General features: G+C 38.3%; 1 protein-coding gene across 2 annotated transcripts in view; it reads left to right on the top strand.

The window, feature by feature from the left end:
- Positions 1–21260, top strand: part of VPS8 (VPS8 subunit of CORVET complex) — a 249925-nt gene that overhangs the window by 153450 nt on the left and 75215 nt on the right. For both annotated transcript variants that reach the window (XM_047875159.1, XM_047875158.1), the window contains 4 exons: positions 5862–6009; positions 10434–10523; positions 13917–13959; positions 18682–18785. In XM_047875159.1, coding sequence (XP_047731115.1) covers positions 5862–6009; positions 10434–10523; positions 13917–13959; positions 18682–18785 — 385 coding nt within the window. The remainder of the gene's footprint in view (positions 1–5861; positions 6010–10433; positions 10524–13916; positions 13960–18681; positions 18786–21260) is intronic.

Below are 21260 nucleotides of genomic sequence, written 5' to 3' on the forward strand. Positions count from 1 at the left end.
AACCTCATCCTAACTAATTACATCTACAAAGTCCTGTTTCCAAATAAGGTCACATTGTGAGATATCGGGAGTTGGGACTTCAACGTATGAATTTGCAGGGGACATAATTCAGTCTATAGCAGGCCTTCTTAAGAAGAACAAAATGCTCTGGATATATTTTTAAACGGCCACTTTTCTCCTCTCTGGTACTGGAAGCATGACTGGAGTTTTCTCCGGTCTTCACAATGAGAACCTGGTAGCTCCTCAAGATAAAATCCATGAAAGTAGGGAAACTCCCCCCAAGACTCGGCCCCCTAGGATATTTAATTCTTCGGTCTGTCCACACCGAATCTCTGGCATTTTGTCATTGACGGCTGAAGTTTTCCTACCCCAGTGTACCAGCTCCAGCAGTGGTGGCTTCTGCTCCAGTAGGCTGTGATCATTTATACCCATCTGTCTGTTGCTCTCTAACTCAGGGGTGGCAGCTGGCCCCACCACTTCAGCTCTCAGGTAGATGGAACAAGAGTTGTTGATTTTCTGTTTGCTCAGCATTTTTCCTGAGAGGATGGAGGTGTTAACTTTCAAGCTCTTTACATGCCAGACCAGAAACTAAATGTCTTTGTTCTCTATATGTTCAGAATTATATGTGGATATCAGATTTATGTAGTCTGACCCAGCATCAGTTCAAACCGTACTTCTGAGAACTGTTGAAAGAATGTCTCTGCAGTGGGGTCACAGAACTGCATCCCCTTTGTCTCTCTAGTTCCATCTATCACTTTGGGGAGAGAATGGCATCAGGCGTCTCATCCAGACCTACAAATGCCCCAATTTAGGTATTATGCCGAGGTGGCAGGACCTGCACCTTCCCAGTCTTTCTTTGAGTTAGGCCACATTAAGACAATCCTTGCTAGTGGGATCACTGGCATATTTCAGTGTTAGGGAGAGCTTTGCAGTAGGAAGAAAGTACACATTACAAATAACCTCAGCATTCTTCTTATTACCATTTTTAATAGTAGTATTTTGGAAAAGTTGTTTTAGCTTACCCTGTGAGATTTAATTGAAGTCTGTACAACATGGGAATGATTCAGATACACTTTTTTTTTTAATGTTTATTTTGGGAGAGAGAGTGTGTAAGTGGGGGAGGCGTAGAGAGAGGGCGAAGACTGCCAAGCAGGCTCCACACAATCAGTGCAGAGCCTGACATGGAGCTCGATCCCACAATCCGCGAGATCATGGCCAGAACCAAAATCAAGAGTTCGGCGCTCAACTGACTGAGCCACTCAGGCATCCCCAGGTACTCTTTATACCTGATGAGGTTATGGAACTAAATTATTTTTCTATGAAAATCATTAGGCTCTTATTTCTGTTAGCTTATAAAAGCCATTTTTCCTCTTTATGCAGGAGAACATTGAAAACAATACACTTTCTCTTTTGTGAATATCAGAAAGAGAACAAAAATTCTATTAAGTTTTGGGAAGGACATCTTTGACACTAGTATCAGACTAGGGAAATGGAAAGTGAACAAGTCCCCTGAAGACCTGAATTACATCTGCTGTTACATTGATTTGATGTGGCAGAATCTTTGCCATTAGACAGAACGGTGCCCTTGTCTGCTTTGGTCTGCGCCTCATAAAAGTTGATAAGGAAGTGTGGCTGTTCTGTATGAGGGATACTGTCATCTCTGCCTGACTTAGAGAGCCATCATGGAGAGCCACACCTACTATGTTCTTTCTTGCAACAGATGGGTTTCCACCTAAGCCAGTCTCCTGTCTGGTTTGTGAGGCATTACTGTTTTTACAATTCCATGTGCATTTTGTGGGTATTGTCTTTGCTGCCTATAATAATGCCTCTTAAAGTGTTTTTCAGGCAGATTGGCACATTCACTTATGTTTTGTTCAAAGGACATGGGATTACATTGTGGCATTTTTAACATGGAATGTAAAATGGAAGGAAAACTGGAAGCTCAGCTTAACAACCTTGTAAAACAACTTGATTAGAATGATAACTCCATGGACAATAATTGTCTTCACTCTTGTGTGTTGTGAATGATGTATTTGAGTTTTCAGTCTAAAAGGTACCAAGCAGTCATCAGTATGCCACTACCTCTAAGGACTGGTTATATGGGGATGAGCAGAGAATTCAAGCAGTCAGGATTTAGGCTAAGCTGAGGTGGCCCTAAGTTGTCAGCACAAGTTACGGGGAGATTGTGAAATTCTCTCCCTCAGAAATGTAGAGTAGTCTAGACTGGCCTATTTTTGTGCAGTATTTAGAGTGAAGGGGAGAGACCAGACCAGACTTTTTTTCATCTCCCTGCAACATTTATTTTCTTTGTCAAATATTTTTATCAGAATTTTAGAGTCATTTTAATGATGTCATTTATTCAAAACTGAAGCATAGTTTATCCTTCCCAGTAACAGCCAAATATACAAGATCATAATTTTAAATTATTTTCACAACCTGAGTAAGTGTGAATGTTTTCCCCAACCTGAATTTTTGGGTATGGTTGGTGTGCATGTATTTCACAAGGCATATAAGTACTCTCCTTTAAAACAACACAGGAAACAACGGGTATTGGTGAGTATGTGGAGAAAGGGGAACCCTCTTGTACTACTGGTGGGAATACAAACTGGTGTAGTCACTGTGCAGAACAGTATGGAGTTTCCTCAAAAAGTTAAAAATGGAACTACCCTATAACCAGCAATTACACTACTAGGTATTTACTCATAGGCTACAAAAATACTGATTTGAAGAGGCACATGCACCCAGATATTTATAGCAGCATTATCAACAATAGCCAAACTATGGGAAGAGCCCAAATGTCCACTGATTGATGAATGGATAAAGAAGATATGGTATATATACACAATGGAATATTACTCAGCCATCAAAAAGAATGAAATCTTGCCATTTGCAATGATGTAGATGGAGCTAGAGTGTATTATGCTAAGCAAAATAAGTCCGAGAAAGACAAATACCATATGATTTCACTCATATGTGGAATTTAAGAAACAGAACAGATGAACACAGGGAAGGGAGGGGAAAAAGAGAGAGATGGAAGCAAGCCGTAAGAGACTCTTAACTATAGAGAACAAACTGAAGGTTGATGGAGGGAAATGGCAGGGGATGTGCTAAGTGGGTGATGGGTATAAAGTAGGGCTCTTGTTGGGCTAAGACCTGAGTGTTATATGTAAGTGATGAATCCCTAATTCTACTCCTGAAATCAATATTACAATATATGTTAACTAGAATTTAAATGAAATTTAAAAAAATGACAAGAGAAAGTCTAGTGTATGCCTTATAAAAATCTACCTTTTATATATACTTAAGTGTTTATATCTTATATGTCATTGCTATGATTAAAATAGAAATTCCCAAAAGAATAGATAAGGTTTAGGTTTAAAACATATAGTTTTGATACACTAAAGTTAACAGTGGCAAAGCAGATAGCTAATAGAAGAGTAACAGAAGTAGCTTTGAGAAGGGAATATAACAATTTGTATTTATGTGCAAGACTGTGAAGCAGCAGTCAGAAATGGGTGTAAGTGCATACGTATTAGTTTATTAAAGTTTTCATTATGTTGATGTTGCCTGATCATTTCCCAGCAGACATATTATTTCCCTCACAAATGAATGCATCAGAATCTATTCATCTGAGTGATTTGCTTGGTTTGATGCATATTCACATCCTTAGTACTTGTAAAGAGTTTTGTCAATAAGTGTTCTGGAAAGAATTAAATACTGGGAGTTATTGGCAGATGCTTATGTCTAGTCTTAATTTGCTCCATAGTCTTGCATTTATAAGACATAGTAACAGAAGTGTGGCGTAGATAAAATATTAACACTACCTACAATATGACATAAACATCTGAGAAGTACACCAGCTCACCTTAATGTTAACGATCATCGATTAGCATTCCCTTTTTCTTTTACGTGGGCATATTCTGTTGGGACAAAACGTTGATCTTACATAAAGACCCATCATTGCCCTGTGATTATCATGTCCATTTTCTATTTGGTCCGTGTACAGCTTTCTGACAGCATTCATTCACACCTGAATCTGATTTCATAGCCCTAGTCCTTGTCATTTGCACCCCTCTATCCTGTATTTGGTTCCCCTTTTTTGAAGACAATCCAGCACATTATTGCCTGTCCAGTTCAATTCAGTGTACATTTACCGAGTGCTTATTTATTATGTGCCAAGACTGTGTGAGTGCTGGGAGACATTGAATGCAGCAGTCTTTGCTCTCAGAGTTTATAGTGTAGTTGGGACCTAGACACTTAAAAAGATAATTTTCATGTTACATAGGAAGAACTAAGGTGATGCTGTACTTAAGGAATAACCAGTTACTTCCCTAAATCCTGCTTTAAAGGCAGCTGTGAACTAACGAAATGAAACTCGAACTTAGAGATTTACAGCCAATTTGAGGACATACCGAATTAGCCCATCAGCAAGTATCGACAGCTCCAAGCAGCAGAGCTTAATTAAGGAGTTCATCAGTCAACCTCTGGTAGGGACTGAGTGTCACAAAACTCTTAGTTTCGGAAAGATTTCCTATGTCTAACTATAATTCCTCTTTCTGTAGCTGAAGGCTCTTACTGGTAAAAATAGAAGGGCTATTTACCATTATTTATAGGACCTTTATAACTTCAAATTGTTCTCTGCGGAGTCAGAGATTCCCGCCTATGACTGTTGGTGTGCTGCACATGGGTCACAGGTGTGCCTAGAGATGGATCCCCTCAGCTCTTGGGGTGGGTCTTGGGGCACCCATAGTCCCCTGTGATCAGTCTTACTTTGTTCTGAGGGGCCATGCAAATGCTGTCCTTCTCTGTATGCGTGATGTGAGAAAAGCTGGGAGATGTTGCTTTAAACCATCTGCCTTAACGTTTCTTCACAAAGCTAGTTTCCCAAGCAGTTTTGTATATTATTAACCCTATTCCAGTTCTTTATATAAGGAGCTTTAGTTGAGGTGAAGAAAAGATAGGGCTCTCAAAAGGAACTGACTTCTTTTAAAGACGATTTGTATGTCTGTAATGAGCAGTAGTTGATTTTCTAAATAATTTCTTTTGGCCACCAGTAGTTGAGTGTCCACTATGATAAAACTAATTCTGTATTTCTCTAGCTTTCCCCCCCCCCTTTTTTTTTTAAAGAAAGCTCTGCATCCAACGTAGGAGTTGAACTCATAACTTTGAGCTCGAGTCACATGCTCTGCCGATTGAGCTACCCCAGCACCCCAGTATCTCTAGCTTTTGTTGTAGGTATTCTGAATAGTGGGCTTTGGTGACTAGCTGACATACAAAATAAATGAACACATGAATATTGTGTGTCCTACTACTGATCCACTTTATAAATTTGTTTTAGTAGCGTGTAAATAACTAGCCCTTACAACATGCAGGCTTTACGAATTCGTTAGTGAGAAGATACCTGGTACCTATCCTCAAAAAGTTTATAGTCTTTAGATAAGAAAGATAATTAAAGAAGTAGTTACAACATGGTGTGATTGGTGCTACCAACGAAGTATGGTAGGGCCAGTTGTTAAAAGTGGAAGATGGTTTACTATATATAGTTACTCGTGGATCCTTGGTTAATTTTTGTTTCTTCTAGAGCAACAGTACAACTTTGGTATTTATTTAGAGGAGCTTTCACTGAATATTATTTCCTTAATTATTCACTATAAACTGATTTAGACTGTGATTTAGACTGTGTCTGATATAATACACAGCTCACCCTAACACCCTAAGTAAAAGTGAGACTTTCAATTCACGATTTTATATCACCAGAAGGGAGTTTTGCTTTTAAGGTTGACGTACTTTTTACCTGTCATTACATACTTAATGACAGATGTGATGAATTAATGCCGTTCTCTTTCTATTTATGTTTTCAGGGAAGGTATTCATGTAAATCAGGAATCGCTGCAGATGCCTCCCTCTGTTACGGAGCAGTTCATTGAGCTGTTGTGTCAGTTCGACCCAAACCAGGTTATAGAGACGCTGCAGGTCCTTGAGTGCTACCGCCTGGAGGAAACCATCCAGGTAAGACCTGGAATGCAGAGCGGATGTGAGTAAACTCATCCTAACCATTCACCAGTTTAAACATGAGCAAAAGGAGACTAACGTAACATAGCCCCCGGGATCGAACCCAAATAGTCTGCCTCCACAGTGCCTGCTCTACATTGCTGTGGTAAACTGCTGTCCCTTTATTCCAGTAAAGTCAGAAACAGCGCATGTCCATCGCTGTTACTAATCAAGTTTCACAGACGTTCTAGCCAACACACAAGCCAAGACAAAGGAATACAATAAATATATTAAAAGAGAAACCAAGCTCTTGTTTGTAGGCTCTGATGGTTAGATAGCTTGCTGGGCATAAGACAGGCTCAGTGGCAGTCAGTAGTCTCAACATGGTCATTGCCTTGGGTCCCTTCCCTTGTTTTCTCCTGTTTCCACATGAACATGACTATGTGCACATGTGTGTGTGCATGCGTGTACGTATACACACATATTCTAATCAATAAGAAGCTAGTATTTAAAATTTATTTTTAAACTACTGTTATATATCCTTTCCTTTATTATCAATACTTATGAAACAGTAATCTGTATTCCCTGTGCCACCTTCTGAACTACTCACACACTTTAAAAATTTTTTAAGTGTAAAATATTTAAAGTATATAGAATTGTACAGAATTTCAAATATCATTGTACCCACCAACCCAGTTTTATAGATGTTCATGTTTGACATACTGGGTTTAAATCTTTGTTGTTTGTTTTAGAAATCATCCTCTTTCCCCTCCCCCGCCCCCCGAGGTTACCACCAACCTGAAGATGGGAAGCATATTCTTCCCATCTATGTTTATTTTTCCTATAAAATGCATGATACAGCAATAGCACTGCTAGGAATTTATTCAAGGGATACAGGAGTGCTGATGCATAGGGGCACTTGTACCCCAATGTTTATAGCAGCACCTTCAACAATAGCCAAATTATGGAAAGAGCCTAAATGTCCATCAACTGATGAATGGACAAAGAAATTGTGGTTTATATACACAATGGAATACTACGTGGCAATGAGAAAGAATGAAATATGGCCTTTTGTAGCAACGTGGATGGAACTGGAGAGTGTGATGCTAAGTGAAATAAGTGATACAGAGAAAGACAGGTACCATATGTTTTCACTCTTATGCGGATCCTGAGACACTTAACAGAAGACCATGGGGGAGGGGAAGAAAAAAGAAAAAAAAAAAGAGAGGGAGGGAGCCAAAACATAAGAGACTCTTAAAAACTGAGAACAAACTGAGGGTTGATGGGGGGTGGGAGGGAGGGGAGGTTGGGTGATGGGCATTGAGGAGGGCACCTGTTGGGATGAGCACTGGGTGTTGTATGGAAACCAATTTGACAATAAATTTCATATTAAAAAAATAATAAAAAAATAAATAAAATGCCTGACACAGTCTTCCATGTTTATAGAATTTGTAATAATGGTATCATATAGAACATATCATATTGCAAATTGCTTTTTTATTAAATTTTTAAAATTTATCAATTGTTATACATGTAGAATTAGCTCATTCATTTTAATGATCATATATCAATTGAATGAGTATGCCACAGTTTATTTCCCTATGGATAGACATTCAAATTGTTTCCACTCCTTCACATCCTAAACAATGCTACCTTATACATCTTTGTATGAACCTTCTTATGTGCCCATGTGAGCTTTCTCTAAGTAATTACCTGGAAGTGGAATTACTTAGACAGTAGACTAGCTTATTCTATTGTTACTGCCAAGTTGATCTCCTGTTTGTTTCTATTCTCACCATCAATGTTTTTGGGATTTGTTATTTTTCCACATTCTAGTTGATTCCTAACATTTTTTGGCTTTTTTTTTTTAAAGTTTATTTATTTTTGAGAGAAAGAGAGAGAGAGCTGGGGAGGGGCACAGAGAGAGGGAAAATGAGAGTGAGAGTGGGAGAGAGAGAGAGAGAGAGAGAGAGAGAGAGAGAGAGAGAAAATGAATGAGAACCTCAAGCAGGATCCACACCCTCAACGCAGAGCCTGACTCAGGGCTCAAACTTATAAACTGTGAGATCATGATCTGAGCAGAAATCAAGAGTCAGACACTTAACCAGCTGAGCCACCCAGGAGCCCTACACTCTTAGACTTTTAATTTTTGCCAGCATGATGGGTATCATTGATTATTCATGACATTGAACATCTTTCCATATGTTTAATGACTTTCAGGTTTTTTTCTCTGAATTATCTGTTCCTATCATTTGCCCATTTTTCTACTGAGTTTTTGCCCTTACTGATTTGTAGAAATTCTAATTTCTGCATCTCTAATCCTTCACTGATTTTATATGTTGGGGATGCCTTCTTCCAGTGTATTGTGGCACGTTTCTTTAATTTGGTTTCTAGTGACTTCTATTTTAATTTATCATTCTTTTCCTTTAAGGTTTAAATTTTTGTGTGTGAGTCTTCCTTTTCTACCTTGATGGTATAAAAGATATCCTCTTATACGAGTTTTATACCTTAGCTTTTTACATTTAGGCTTTTAATCCATCTGGAATTAATTTTTGTAAACATCAAGGGAGGGATTTCTGTATTTTTTTTTTCCCCTGTGTATAACCGGTGGTGTATGTGGTATTTCTGGTATCCTTTCCTCACTGATTCATAATGCCATTCTGCTGTATACTGAACTCTCAGATATACATGGATCTTTTTGTGGAATCTCTTCTGTTCATTTGGTCATGTCTTTCCTTTTACTGTTACCATATATTTTAAATAATATAGCTTCACAATAAGGCTTATTATTTGAAAGAAGAGTCTTCCCTCCTCATTGTTTTTCTTTAAAATTCATGTGTACTCTTAGGCTCTTACTATTCTACATCACATTAGGAATCATGTTGTCATCTTCCTTTAAAAAAACAAAAAACAGGGGCACCTGGATAGCTCAGTAGGTTAAGCGGCTGACTTGGGCTCAGGTCATGATGTCACGTTTCGTGAGTTTGAGCCCCATATTGGGCTCCGTGCTGACAGCTCAGAGCCTGGAGCCTGCTGCTGATTCTGTGTCTCCCTCTCTCTCTCTGCCCCTCCCCCACTTTTGCTCTGTCTCTGTTTCTCAAAAATAAATAAACATTAAAAAAAATTAAAAAACCAACAAACTTCCGGCATTTTGATGAAATATATACAATGAATTTATAGGTTAATTCAGGGAAGATTGACATCTTACAATGTAGAGTCTTCACATTCAGGAACATGGTTGTCTTTTTAAAAGCCTTTTACGTTCTTTAGTGAGGTTTCAACAACTTTTATATGATCTACGAGGTTCTTGCAAATGTTATCTTAAATTTGTTCCTAGATACTTACACTTTTTGTTAACAATGTGGAAGGAAAGTTTTTGAAATGACATCTTTGTTGATTGCTGCTGCTGTATGTTACTAATTTTTATACATTGTTTTGTATTGAAAAGAATCTGAATTCTTTCTTCATTTAAATAGTTTCTAGATTTTTTTAATGACAATACTATTTTTCAAGAATAATGGTAGTTTTTCTTGTCTTTAGTTTTTCTTTCTTTTCTTTTTAAAAAAATTTTTTTTACATTTACACTGTTTTCTCTCTCTTACCAGATGTCTAAGAGCTCCAGGATATTAGAAACAGTGATAGTATGCAATCTTGCCTTGTTTCTGATTTTAAATGGAATGGGTCTAACATTTTACATTAAATATGGTGTTTATTTTAGGATTTTGATAGATAATTTTTAATAAATTAAGAGTTCATTTCTCAGTTTAGGTAAGAGTGTTTCATTTTTGCTAAGAATGGGTACTGCATTTTATCAAATACTTTTTCCTGCATTTATTGAGATGATCACACTTTTCTCCTTTGAACCTGTTTATATGCTAATAATGTTATTTGTGCCTCTCTTTGTTCTTGCTGCTAAGAAAGTTTTTTGTTTTTTGTTTTTTGTTTTTGCTGCTAAGAAAGTTTTATTCTACTTTATTAGTCTTTTCAAAGACTATTTTGGGGTTTGTTGAAACTCTGTGTTGTTTCTCTGTTGTTTCTTTCCCATAGCATTATTTTCTGCACTTAATATCTTTCATTTATCTTCTTAGTTTACTTGGTATTTCTTTTTTACTAATTAGAAACTTTTAGTTTATTGATTCTTACTAAGATCTCACTTATACATATGTGTTACCTTTTTTCCAGTGGATATACTCAGTCAGGTAAATGAAAACTTTAAATTAAACAATAGTGAAGAAAAAAGTGAATGAACATGGTTTAGTTAGAACTGCCAAGATGGGCAACTTCTAACACTAGAAAGTCCAATATTTCATATTACACTGGAAAGTAATGTACTACTGAGGTATGATTTCATTATTTACTGTCATATTGTTTTCATCTTTAGTAGGATCCTCTCCACAATCAAGATTTGTGAACAAAAATCCTTATCATTTCTTCTTTCCTAGATTACCCAGAAGTATCAACTTCATGAAGTCACTGCCTATCTATTAGAAAAAAAAGGAGATATTCATGGGGCCTTCTTAATAATGCTAAAGGTAATATTTTACTATATTTGCTTTGTCATTTTCTGTCCACGCCTCCATTCATCAATCTGTCTTTTTATTGAGATATAATTGACCTGTAGCATTGTGAAAGTTTTCATCAGTCCATCTTCATTTCTTGTGTGTCAAAGTAAGTTGCAGACAGTATTGCATCTTACCACTAACTATTTTTATCATGACTCGAGTTTAGTCGTTGGGTAGAACATTTCTTTCTGGTATACTTTTAAGGTGAAATTTATATACAATAAAGTGCACAAGTCTTAAATGTGTCATGTACTGAGTTGTGACAAATGCATACACCTATGTCCCTAGTCCCTAACAAGGTAGAGAACATTAGCTTCATCAGAGAAAGTTCCTTCATGCCTCTTCATATGCATTCCCACTTTTGTCCCCCCACAGATCATCATTTTTCTGATCTTTTTTTTTCACTGTGAATTAGTTTTACCTATTTTATGCATTCATGCATTCATGGGTTCCTCCCTTAGTAGTCTTGTATAATTCTCCTTTCACCATATTTTTGAGTTGTATCAGTAGTCCGTTTCTTTTATTGCTGAATGGTATTGTACGAATATACTACTATTCATTCAGTCTCTTGATGATTGACACCTGGGCTATTTCTAGTTTTTGGCTATTAAGAGTAAAGCTACTACGATCACTTTTGTACACAAATATTTTCATTTTCACAGGAAAATGTCAGTACCAAGGACTGGAATCCCTAGGTCATAGGATAGGTCTAGGTTTTAGGTCTATAAAATATTATCAGGCCTCTTTCCAAAGTGGTTATTCCATTTTACATCCCCTCCAATAATGTATAAGAGTTTGGGTTGCTAATTCTCACCAACAGTTGATGTTCTATCAGTTTTTCACAAAAATTTTTATCCATTTTTTAAATTGTTATACCTACAATAAAAACTTATCATTTTGGTGGTATTAAGTGTAGTCACATTTTTGTGCAATCGTCACCACTATCCCTCTCCAGAACTTTTTCAACTTCCCAAACTGAAACTCTATACCCATTAAATGGTAATCTCCCATTCCTCCCTCCCCACATCCCCTGGCAGCCCCCATTCTTTATGACTCCATGAATTTGACTACTCTACCTCACATACATGGAATCACACAGTATTTGCCTTTTTGTATACATTAATGATAAAGTCTTAAAGATTTACCCATGTTGTAGCATGTGCCAGAATTTCATTCAGTTTTAAGGCTGGATAGTACTCCATTTTATGTATATACCAAATTTTGTTTATTCATTCATCTGTTGGTAGACACTTGGGTTGCTTCTGCCTTTCAAACTTTGTGAATAATTCTGCCATGAACATGGGTGTACAAACATCTTTTCAAGACTCTTCTTTCATTTATTCTGGGCATACAACCAGAATGGAATTACTGAATTAAATGAAAATACTATTTTTAATTTTTAAAGAATTGCCATACTGCTTTCCATAGTGGCTACACCATTTTATATTCTCATCAGAAACGCACAAAGGCTTTTAATTTCTTTACATTTTCTCCAACACTTGCTTTTCTCTGTTTTCTTGTTGGTAGCCATTCTAATAAGTGTGAAGTATTGTATCAGTTTTTAAAATACTGCTATCTAGCTAAGGAATAGATTAGGGATATCCTCTCTTCCTATATATGTATGTATGTGTATCCAGCATACATGCAGCAACATGCAGAGGAATGGAACTGGACCACTTTCTTACACCATACACAAAAGTAAATTCAAAATGAATGAAAGACCTAAATGTGAGACAGGAAACCATCAAAATCCTAGAGAAGAATACAGGCAGCAGCCTCTTTGACCTTAGCTGCAGCAAAAATGTGACTCTACTTCTTACTAGACATAGTTCAGGAGGCAAGGGAAACAAAAGCAAAAATGAACTATTGGGACCCCATCAAGATAAAAAGCTTCTGCACAGTGAAGGAAGCAATCAACAAAACTAAACGGCATCTGACAGGTCAGATTATATGGAAGTGATGAATCACTAAATTCTAGTCCTGAAACCAGTACTACACTACATGTTAACTAACTTGAATTTAAGTTAAAAAAGATGTTTAGAGCAAGGGAAAAAAAAAGAATTTCTTTATTGGCTTCTAGTTTTTCTCTAGCTGCGTAATCAAAACAGGTCAGGAAGAATATTCCACAGAGGTTTTGTGTAAGCTCTCAACCTCTTTTAATGTAGAAGTTATCCCTACATATCTTTTTTCCTTGTCGTTTATTTGTTGAAGATATCGTGAATCTAGTTTTAAAGGATAGTTAAAAGTATTCCTGGCTCGGATGGGGGAAAGAGAGGCAGTATATCCTTGAAGAGAATAACACCATCATTTACAAAAGCATAGGAGTACAAAGAAATACGAAAGACTGGGAGAGCAGCCAGCATTTTACTAGGGCTCCACTATCCATGTATTGGCAGGCTAGAAGCAAAGGCTGGGTGCAGATCTGGAAAGATTTTGTAGGACACCCTAAAGAATTAGGACAGACTCTGTTGTTCACACAAGATCAACTAAAAGTTTATAAGCGAAGGAACTGATACAATGTTGTTTCATTAAGACTGCTCTGGTTAGGTAGGAGACTGAGGGGCAGGTAGAAAAGGGGGAGGTTCATCTTAGGGAGGAAGCAGAGAGCACTTGGGAAGCTGTGTAGTGTGGGTGTGAATCTGTGAGGCTTGAGCTGGAGGCGGTGGTGGTGGTGGAGTGGGAAGAGGATTGGATTTGAGAACTTTTGATCTTTGAATATAGTATGGAGGAAATAAGAGGAAGTGGTTGATGACAGTTGTATGATTTTTAGCCTATAAGGGACCTCAAGACAAAGAGCAAATTTGGAGTAGGAGGGATATATTAAAGGTCACTCTCAGTGTATAGTAATATCTGGAATATCAGTAATGCTGGAATATCAGTTAATGCTTTCTGAGGATCCTAGTATTCGGTTAGAGCAGTGGACACTGCAATTGCATATTTAGAGGTGCCACACTCAAGGCTGTGCCCTCTGCTGTGCAGACAGTCTTGTATGTTCTTTCTTATTCCCTCTCACCCCTTTTTCTCATATCCCAGTGTGAATTTTATTCCCTTATACAAAGCTCGGATAAATCCTACTCCTAATTACCCTGCTAGAGAATGTCACTGATGACTATATGGTGGTACAACAGAAGCAGAGCGGGGCAGATTAAGTGACACTTGATATTTTGGGTCCCCTTCAGTACTGCTAGCTCTGCTTTCTATATACACAAGAATTCTCTTCTGAATGACAGTAAGGGTCATTCTTTATAACCTTGTTGTTTCTTTAGGTTTTTTCTTGTAAAATATGTAGTTCAAATATTTGTGGATTAGGTAACAGTGTTCCTCTTACCTCCTGTGTTTTTGTTTTGTGTTTTTACCTCCTAGAGACTACAAAGCAAACTTCAGGAGATAACACATCAAGATGAAAGTAAGTTCCTGAGTATAATTTACAATTATTTCTTCCCATGGACCCCATGTTTTAAAAGATGTTGTCTAACAAACTGCATTTATTGACTAATAATTACGTCGATCCACATAAATACTTGAACACTGATCCCAATTTTAGCTTTTTTTCAAGAGCTCCTAATAGGAAATCATGTAAACCATTGTGGCTTTGTGGTGCCATCAGTGGAGTTCAGGGTACAGAAAAGTAGGCACTTTTCACTGGTATTATTTTTTTGATTATATTTCTCTGCCAATTTTTAGTTATATATAAATAAGGTGCATAACTAAATATTACTGTAATACCTAAATATTACTAAATATTACTAATATACCTAAATATTACTGTAATATGCTAAGCAATAGCAAATCAGAGCTTCTAATGAGGAATAGCCAGTGTTTTCTGCACTGAATTTATGTAATTTTTAGCACAAAGCAGTAAAACTTGACAGTATGGAATGTTAAATGGCCTTGCCACAGATAGATACAAAATTCCCATTATTTTCCTAGACACTTGAGTGGGTTTTTAAAAAATGTTTATTTCTTTTGAGAGAGAAAGCGAGAGTGTGCGAGTGGGGGAGGGGTAGAGAGGGAGGGAGGGAGAGAATCCCAAGCAGGCTCGGCAGAGTCTGATGCAGGGCTTGAACTCAATGAACTGTGAGATCATGACCTGAGCCAAAATCAAAAGTTCGATGCTTAGCCAGCTGAGCCACCCAGGAGCCCCTATATTCCTGGACATTTTAGAAACTAGATTTATTTTTTTTTAATTGTGGTAAAATTCATAGCACAAAATTTACCATCTTAATCATTTGTAAATGTACAGTTCAGTGGCATTAAGTACATTCACAGTGTTGTGCAACCATCCTCACCATCAATCTCCAGAAGTTTTTCAACTTCCCAAACTGAAATTTTGTATCCATTAGACAATTACTCCCGTTCCCTTCCCCCCCCCCCCCCCCCCCCCCCCCCCCCGTCAGTCTCTGGCACCTACCATTCTACTTTCTCACTCTGTGAGTTTGATGAGGTATCTTATAAAAGTAGAATTATACAACATTTATCCTTTTCTAAGTCTGGCTTGCTGGCCTAGCATAATGTCTTCACAATTTACCCATATTGTAGCACATGTCAGAATTTCATTCCTTTTTAAGGCTGAATGATATTTCGTTTCATGTATATACCAACTGCATTTTGTATCCTTTTGTCTGTCAGTGGACACTTCAGTTGCTTCCACCTTTTGGCCATTGTGAATAATATTTCGGTGAACATGGGTGTACAGGTATCTTTTTGAAACACTGCTTTCTTTTCTTCCGGGTATACACCCAGAAGTGGAATTGCTGGATTAAATGGTGATTCTGTTTCTAATTTTTGAGCAACAGTTGGGTTGCTTTTTTCTACAGTGGCTGCATCATTTTTACATTCCCATCAGCAATACACAGGGTTCCAGTTTATTTAAGTCCCCACCAACACTTGCTGTTTTCTTTTTTAAGTTTATTTATTCTGAGAGAGAGAGAGAGAGAGAGAGAGAGAGAATGCATGTGGGGGAGGGGCAGAGAGAGAGGAAGAGAGAGAATCCCAAACAGGCTCCATGCTGTCAGCACAGAGCCACATATGGGCTCAATTGCAAAACCGTGAGATCATGACCTCAGCCTGTATCAAGAGTTGGATGCTTAACCGACTGAGTCACCCAGACGCCCCTCTGTTTTCTTTAATAGTAGCTATCCTCGTGTGTGAAGTAGTAGCTTATTGTGGTTTTCATTCGTATTTCCCTGTTGAGTAGTAATGTAGAGTGCCTTTGTTATGCCCAGAATTCGTGATCCCCAAAGACCACCAGGGAGCCGAGTCCGATGCAAAAGCAAAGAGTCTTTATTGGAGTTAGCTCGAGCTCAATCCCCTACCTGCAGCGGTGAGATACCGGAGAGAAAGAGTGAGTTTCAAAAGCACAAAGGTTTTATAGGAGTCTAGGGGCAGCTGGTGAGGTAATGCCTGTGGCCTCAGCCGATTGGCTGGGGAAGGGTTGTGGCCTCGGCCGATTGGCTAGGGAAGGGTCGGAGTCCTGTTACGCAGGTCACCGGGCATGTTTTGATCTGGAAGTTTGAAGGATGAGCGGAGGTTACTCAAGGGGAGGAGGTGTGGTCTGAGGTTTCTGCGATTTTCCCGGAAAGGGGGCACGTAGGGGACATAGTCACTCAAGGTGGAGGACACAGAACAAGATGGAGTCGGCCGGCATAGGTCCACCCTTTCACCTTTTCATGTGCATATTGGTTATTTGTGTATCTTCAGAGAAATGTTTACTCAAGTTCTTTGCCCACTTTTGAATTGGATTATATGTTTTCACATCACTTGACATTTTCAAAATAACTCTTCCAAAGTTCATTTGATAGGCAATTTTCAGATTGTCCTATGTATTTAACAATCAGCACTTCTCTTGGAGCCCGTGGCCCACACATTTCCTTAAACACGTTTACCCTAATTCTTTATAAATTACTTATTTATCTATATTCTTTATGGTTAGATCCTAGGTGTTAGGGTCTGTGTTGTACTGGGGTCATTTGCTATTATACTGAATCTTTTTGGAACCTCAGCATACAATTGAGTGATTTTTCCATATTTAGTTCAGCTAAACATTTAATAATTATTTTTGTACTGTCAATCTCTGTTCAGTCAGATTATGTGAGATTTGTTGCATTTATGATATTTTCCTTGTTAAAAATTTTTGCAGACATTACATAAAAGATTGAGGGAAAAGTAAGAAAAATGTTTCCCTAAAATCACTGCAAGTGATATGTATAGAGAAGCTAGTTCTTTGAATTTTAGTGAAAATAAATTTCTCAGTAATGGTCTCATGTCCACTATTTACTTTCAGATTTAATATTTTTCTAGATCCTTAAGAATTTGGGAGGTTCTGCTAATTGCAAGACATTGTGCTAGTTCCTGTGGATTATATACACAGATGGCTAACATAGCCGTCATCCAAAGAATTAGCATCTTGTGAAGGAGACAGGTAAATGAAAACATCAAATGCTAGAAGAATCAAGTATTATAAAAGAGGTACAGTGAGAGTGGCAAAGGATTGTGGAAACTTAGGGAATGGTTTGAAACTGATGAATCAAAGATAGTTTGTGAAAGACATGACCTGTCAAGTAAGACTGGAATAGTGAATAGAAGTTTGATTGGGAAAAGCAAGGAAAAAGCATCTGGGCTAAGGAGCACATCATTATGAAAGTGCCTGGTCAGGAACCTCAGGAGTAAGACCTGGTGCAGTGACCTAAGAACACAGAGGGCGAGAACCTGAGCCAGACTGTTACTATGTTTAGTTAGGGTCAGAGGTTTATTTATGTTCTGTTTTTAAAACTTGGAAGTCTTTAATGATTTTTGTGGATAGAACTGATGTGTTTGTGACAGTATAAAGGAGAATGAGGGAAGCAAGATTTGAAAGTCAGAAGTTTAATTAAGAAGCTGTTGCAGTTGTGAACATGAGGTGAAGAGAGCCACAGGGCAGAAGTCATGGCATGTGAGGGCACAAAAGTAAAATCAGCAAAAGTGGCAATTTAGTTGGACATGTGGGTGAAGGGGGGTGGGGCATCAGAGATGACGGAGATTTATAAACTGACTTAGAGGTGATGGTTTCATTAACTTAGTTTGGGAAGGGGGAGGAGAAGATTTGAGGTGGGAAAAATGGGTTGGGTTTTGCACATACAAGTTCAAGGTGCTTGTAGTCATCGATTAAGCAGAGTCTGACAGAGTCTGTCAAAAAATCACCCTGCAGATTATGAAAAGAATAAGGGCTGGAGGTGTATGTTCAGAAGTTATTAGTGGGGCATCTAGGTGGCTCAGTCAGTTAAGCGTTTGACTCTTGATTTCGGCTCAAGTCATGATCTCAAAGTTTGTGAGTTCGAGCCCCGTTTGGGGCTCTGCACATCAGTGCAGAGCCTCTTAGGATTCTCTCTCTCCCCTCTCTCTTCCCTCTCTCTTTGCCCCGCCTTTGCTCATGCGCGCATGCACTCTCTCTCTTTCAAAATGAATAAATAAACTTATTTATTAGCAAGGACCTAAGAGTCGAAACCATAGGAGGGGAGGAATTATTGAAAAATGAAAAGGAAAGGGCCTAAGATATTAAACCTACACTTAAGAAATGGAAGGGGCACCTGACTGGCTTAGTCGGTTAAGCGTCAGACTCTTGACTTCTCAGGTCATGATTTCATGGTTCGTGCGTTCGAGCCCCACGTTGGCGTGTCACATGCCACCAGCACAGAGCCTGCTTGGGATTCTCTTTCTCCCTCACCCAATACCCCTTCCCCGCTCACACACACATGCTCTCTCTCTCAGAATGAAGAAATAAACAAACAAACAAACAAATGGAAAAAGAAATGGTAGAGCCAGAAAGGTGAAAAGTAACCTTTCCACTAACTAACCCACAAACAGAGGATTGGGACTTTAACATAGCCAAAACATATTAAAATGTTAAGTATGATGTGCTTTATATGTGCTGTGAATGTCAGATGTTTACATGGAAAACTCCTCTTACGCTAAATTGTCTGTTTTTTAATCTAAGCCTTGGTATCATTCTTATGGAAGAATGGTATTATATAAGAATTATATAATGGAAAACTAGGGCTCTGCAAAGAAAAAATAGTTTAATTTTTTCCAGAAGCTCTGAGATTATCAGTAATGTATCCTTAAGTATTGTTAACAATTTTTCTGAATCTAGAGGCCAACGAGGACCTTTCATTGAAGGATGTTGAAGATACCATGGTAGAGACAATTGCCCTTTGCCAGAGGAATTCACATAATTTGAACCAGCAGCAAAGAGAGGTAGGAGAATGACTACTTAGGCATATTTAAAAAGTCTGTTTTGGTCTGAAACCCGGAATTAATTCTCTTTTCCCTGCCCTCTGAGCCACCTGAGTTTAATTCAACTGGATTTTAATCACTGTTTAGTGCTCCCAGGAGTACAAGCCTCCTAAAGGTATTATGAGGAGTGTCTGTCCTCTTTGTTCTCACAAAAAGCTTTATATTCCTAGATCTGGCTGTGCTGCAGAATTTAGGTGCATGAATACGAGATGTCCTTGTTCTCTTTGGACTGAGATTTTGTGTATTCTGTGTAGTGATACTGTTGGACGTGTCCTCATTTATCATCTCTTCTATCCCCTGTGGAGGAAAGTGAGCATGAGGAACTGGAGGGAACCCCTCCAGGGACACAGAGCTGGAAAAGGTCAGAGAAGGCTGCGATATGGTTTCTCAGCCTTGGCTGCACATTACAGTGACTTGGGGAGCTTTGAAAAATCCCAGCACTGAGGCTGCACCCCAGATCAAGTAAATTAAAGTCTCTGGATTGGGACCCAGTTGTCAGTGTGTTTTAAAGCTTCCCACATGATTACACTGTATAGCCAAGACTGGAACCATTGCTGTAACAGATTCAGACTGCCACAAGGAAGAGCACAAAACGGAAGGAGGTAGAGTTGAGCACCTGGTGCAGGTGGGAGTTAGAGCAGCGAAGCAGAAACTAAGGGGGCGAGATGTGACTTGACAGCCAAATTCTGCTTCAGTTTTAAGAAGTTAAGTTACAGTGTTGGGGCGCCTGGGTGGCTCAGTCGGTTAAGCGTCCGACTTCAGCTCAGGTCATGATCTCACAGTCCAGGAGTTGGAGCCCCACCTTGGGCCCTGGGCTGACAGCTCAGAGCCTGGAGCCTGCTTCGGATTCTGTGCCTCCCTCCCTCTCTGCCCCTCCCCTGCTCATGCTCTGTCTCCCTCTGTCTCAAAAAGAAATAAAAACATTAAAGATAAATTTAAAAAGGAAGTTAAGTTACAGTGTGATACGGCATCGTGACTCCTCTGTGCCTGCCTCTCCAGGCTGCAGCCTCTGTCTTGACACCACCTAGCCCCTTTCTCTTACTGGCTTTCCGAAATGGGAAGTAGGAGAAATTTTTTTATGTATGTCTAGCCATACATGTTACAACGAAAGTAATAAACTTATTTTTGTTTTCTGTTCTTATCAGTTGGGTAAATTTCTGCTTTACATTTTTGTTGAGGATTTTTTAATTAGGCCATAAATTTTGAAAACCTTTTAGAAGATAAATGTGTACAGCAAACACATTTACATAATAGATGTGATTTTTGTTTCTTTATTAAAAAAATTTTTTATGTGATATGATACATATTCATCATTTTTTTTAGGGTTTATTTATTTTGAGAGAGAGCAAGAGAGTGCTTGTGTGCAAGCAGGGGAGAGACAGAGAGAGAGGAGAGAGAGAATTCCAAGCAGGTTTCACACTGTCAACATAGAGCCCAATGTGGAGCTCGAACTCACAAACTGAGATCATGACCTGAGCCAAAACAGCAATTGGACACTCAACCAACTGAGCCACCCAGGAGCCCCAGTAGTTATCATTTTTAAAAATCCTGCAATCCAGAAAGTTACATAGAAGAATTTTTTTTTTTTTTAAATTACCCTATAAGGGTACCTCAGTGGCTCCATTAGTTCAGTGTCTGACTCTTGGTTTGGGCTCTGGTCGTGATCTCACGGTTCGTGGGTTTGAGCCCTGTGTCAGCCTCTGTGCTGATAGTGCTGAGTGTGCTTGGGATTCTCTTTCTCTCCCTGTCTCTGCCCCTCCTGCTCCTCCTCCTTTGTTCCTGCTCCCATTCTCTCAAAATAAATAAATAAACTTTGACAAAAAATTACCCTATAAAATCCTATCACCCAGAAATAACCATCATTATCATTTGGTGACCATCAGTCTAGATATTTTTTATCTGCCTAGGTTAACATGATTGTAGAAAAACTGGATCACGTAATACTTGCTTTTATAAATAAATATAGTCTCCAACTCATTTAGGAAGCTTAGGTAAAACTGAGGACTTTCTGAATTTCAAACAATATTTCGGCACCATACTATCTCTTAATAAATATCACTACAGCTTAAAAAAAAATCTGAATGACTGCAATAGATTGGAATTACTATGTTTATAATTACATTTCAGTTTTTATAGTATCTGTGATGCGAAGCCGGTAAGGAAATTTGTACGAACTCGTGCTTGCTCCAACCTCTCTTCTCCATCCCTCTTAATTTTAATAGGTTATGTTATTTTACCTCATTAAGGCTAGTAACACATTCTTTTCTGTATCCAAAATTCCCACAAATTGTTCAACCTTTTTTAAATGGATGATAAGCTTTACACCAGTCCTTTTTGCCATGATTTTTCCATTCCTAAAGTTTTTATTTTCATTTATCTTTTGGTTAGCTGGCTGTATTTGGACATGGTTATATTTTGGTAGAGAACATAATAGGG

Source organism: Prionailurus viverrinus, chromosome C2, assembly GCF_022837055.1.
Source record: "Prionailurus viverrinus isolate Anna chromosome C2, UM_Priviv_1.0, whole genome shotgun sequence".
Taxonomy (NCBI): Eukaryota; Metazoa; Chordata; class Mammalia; order Carnivora; family Felidae; genus Prionailurus; species Prionailurus viverrinus.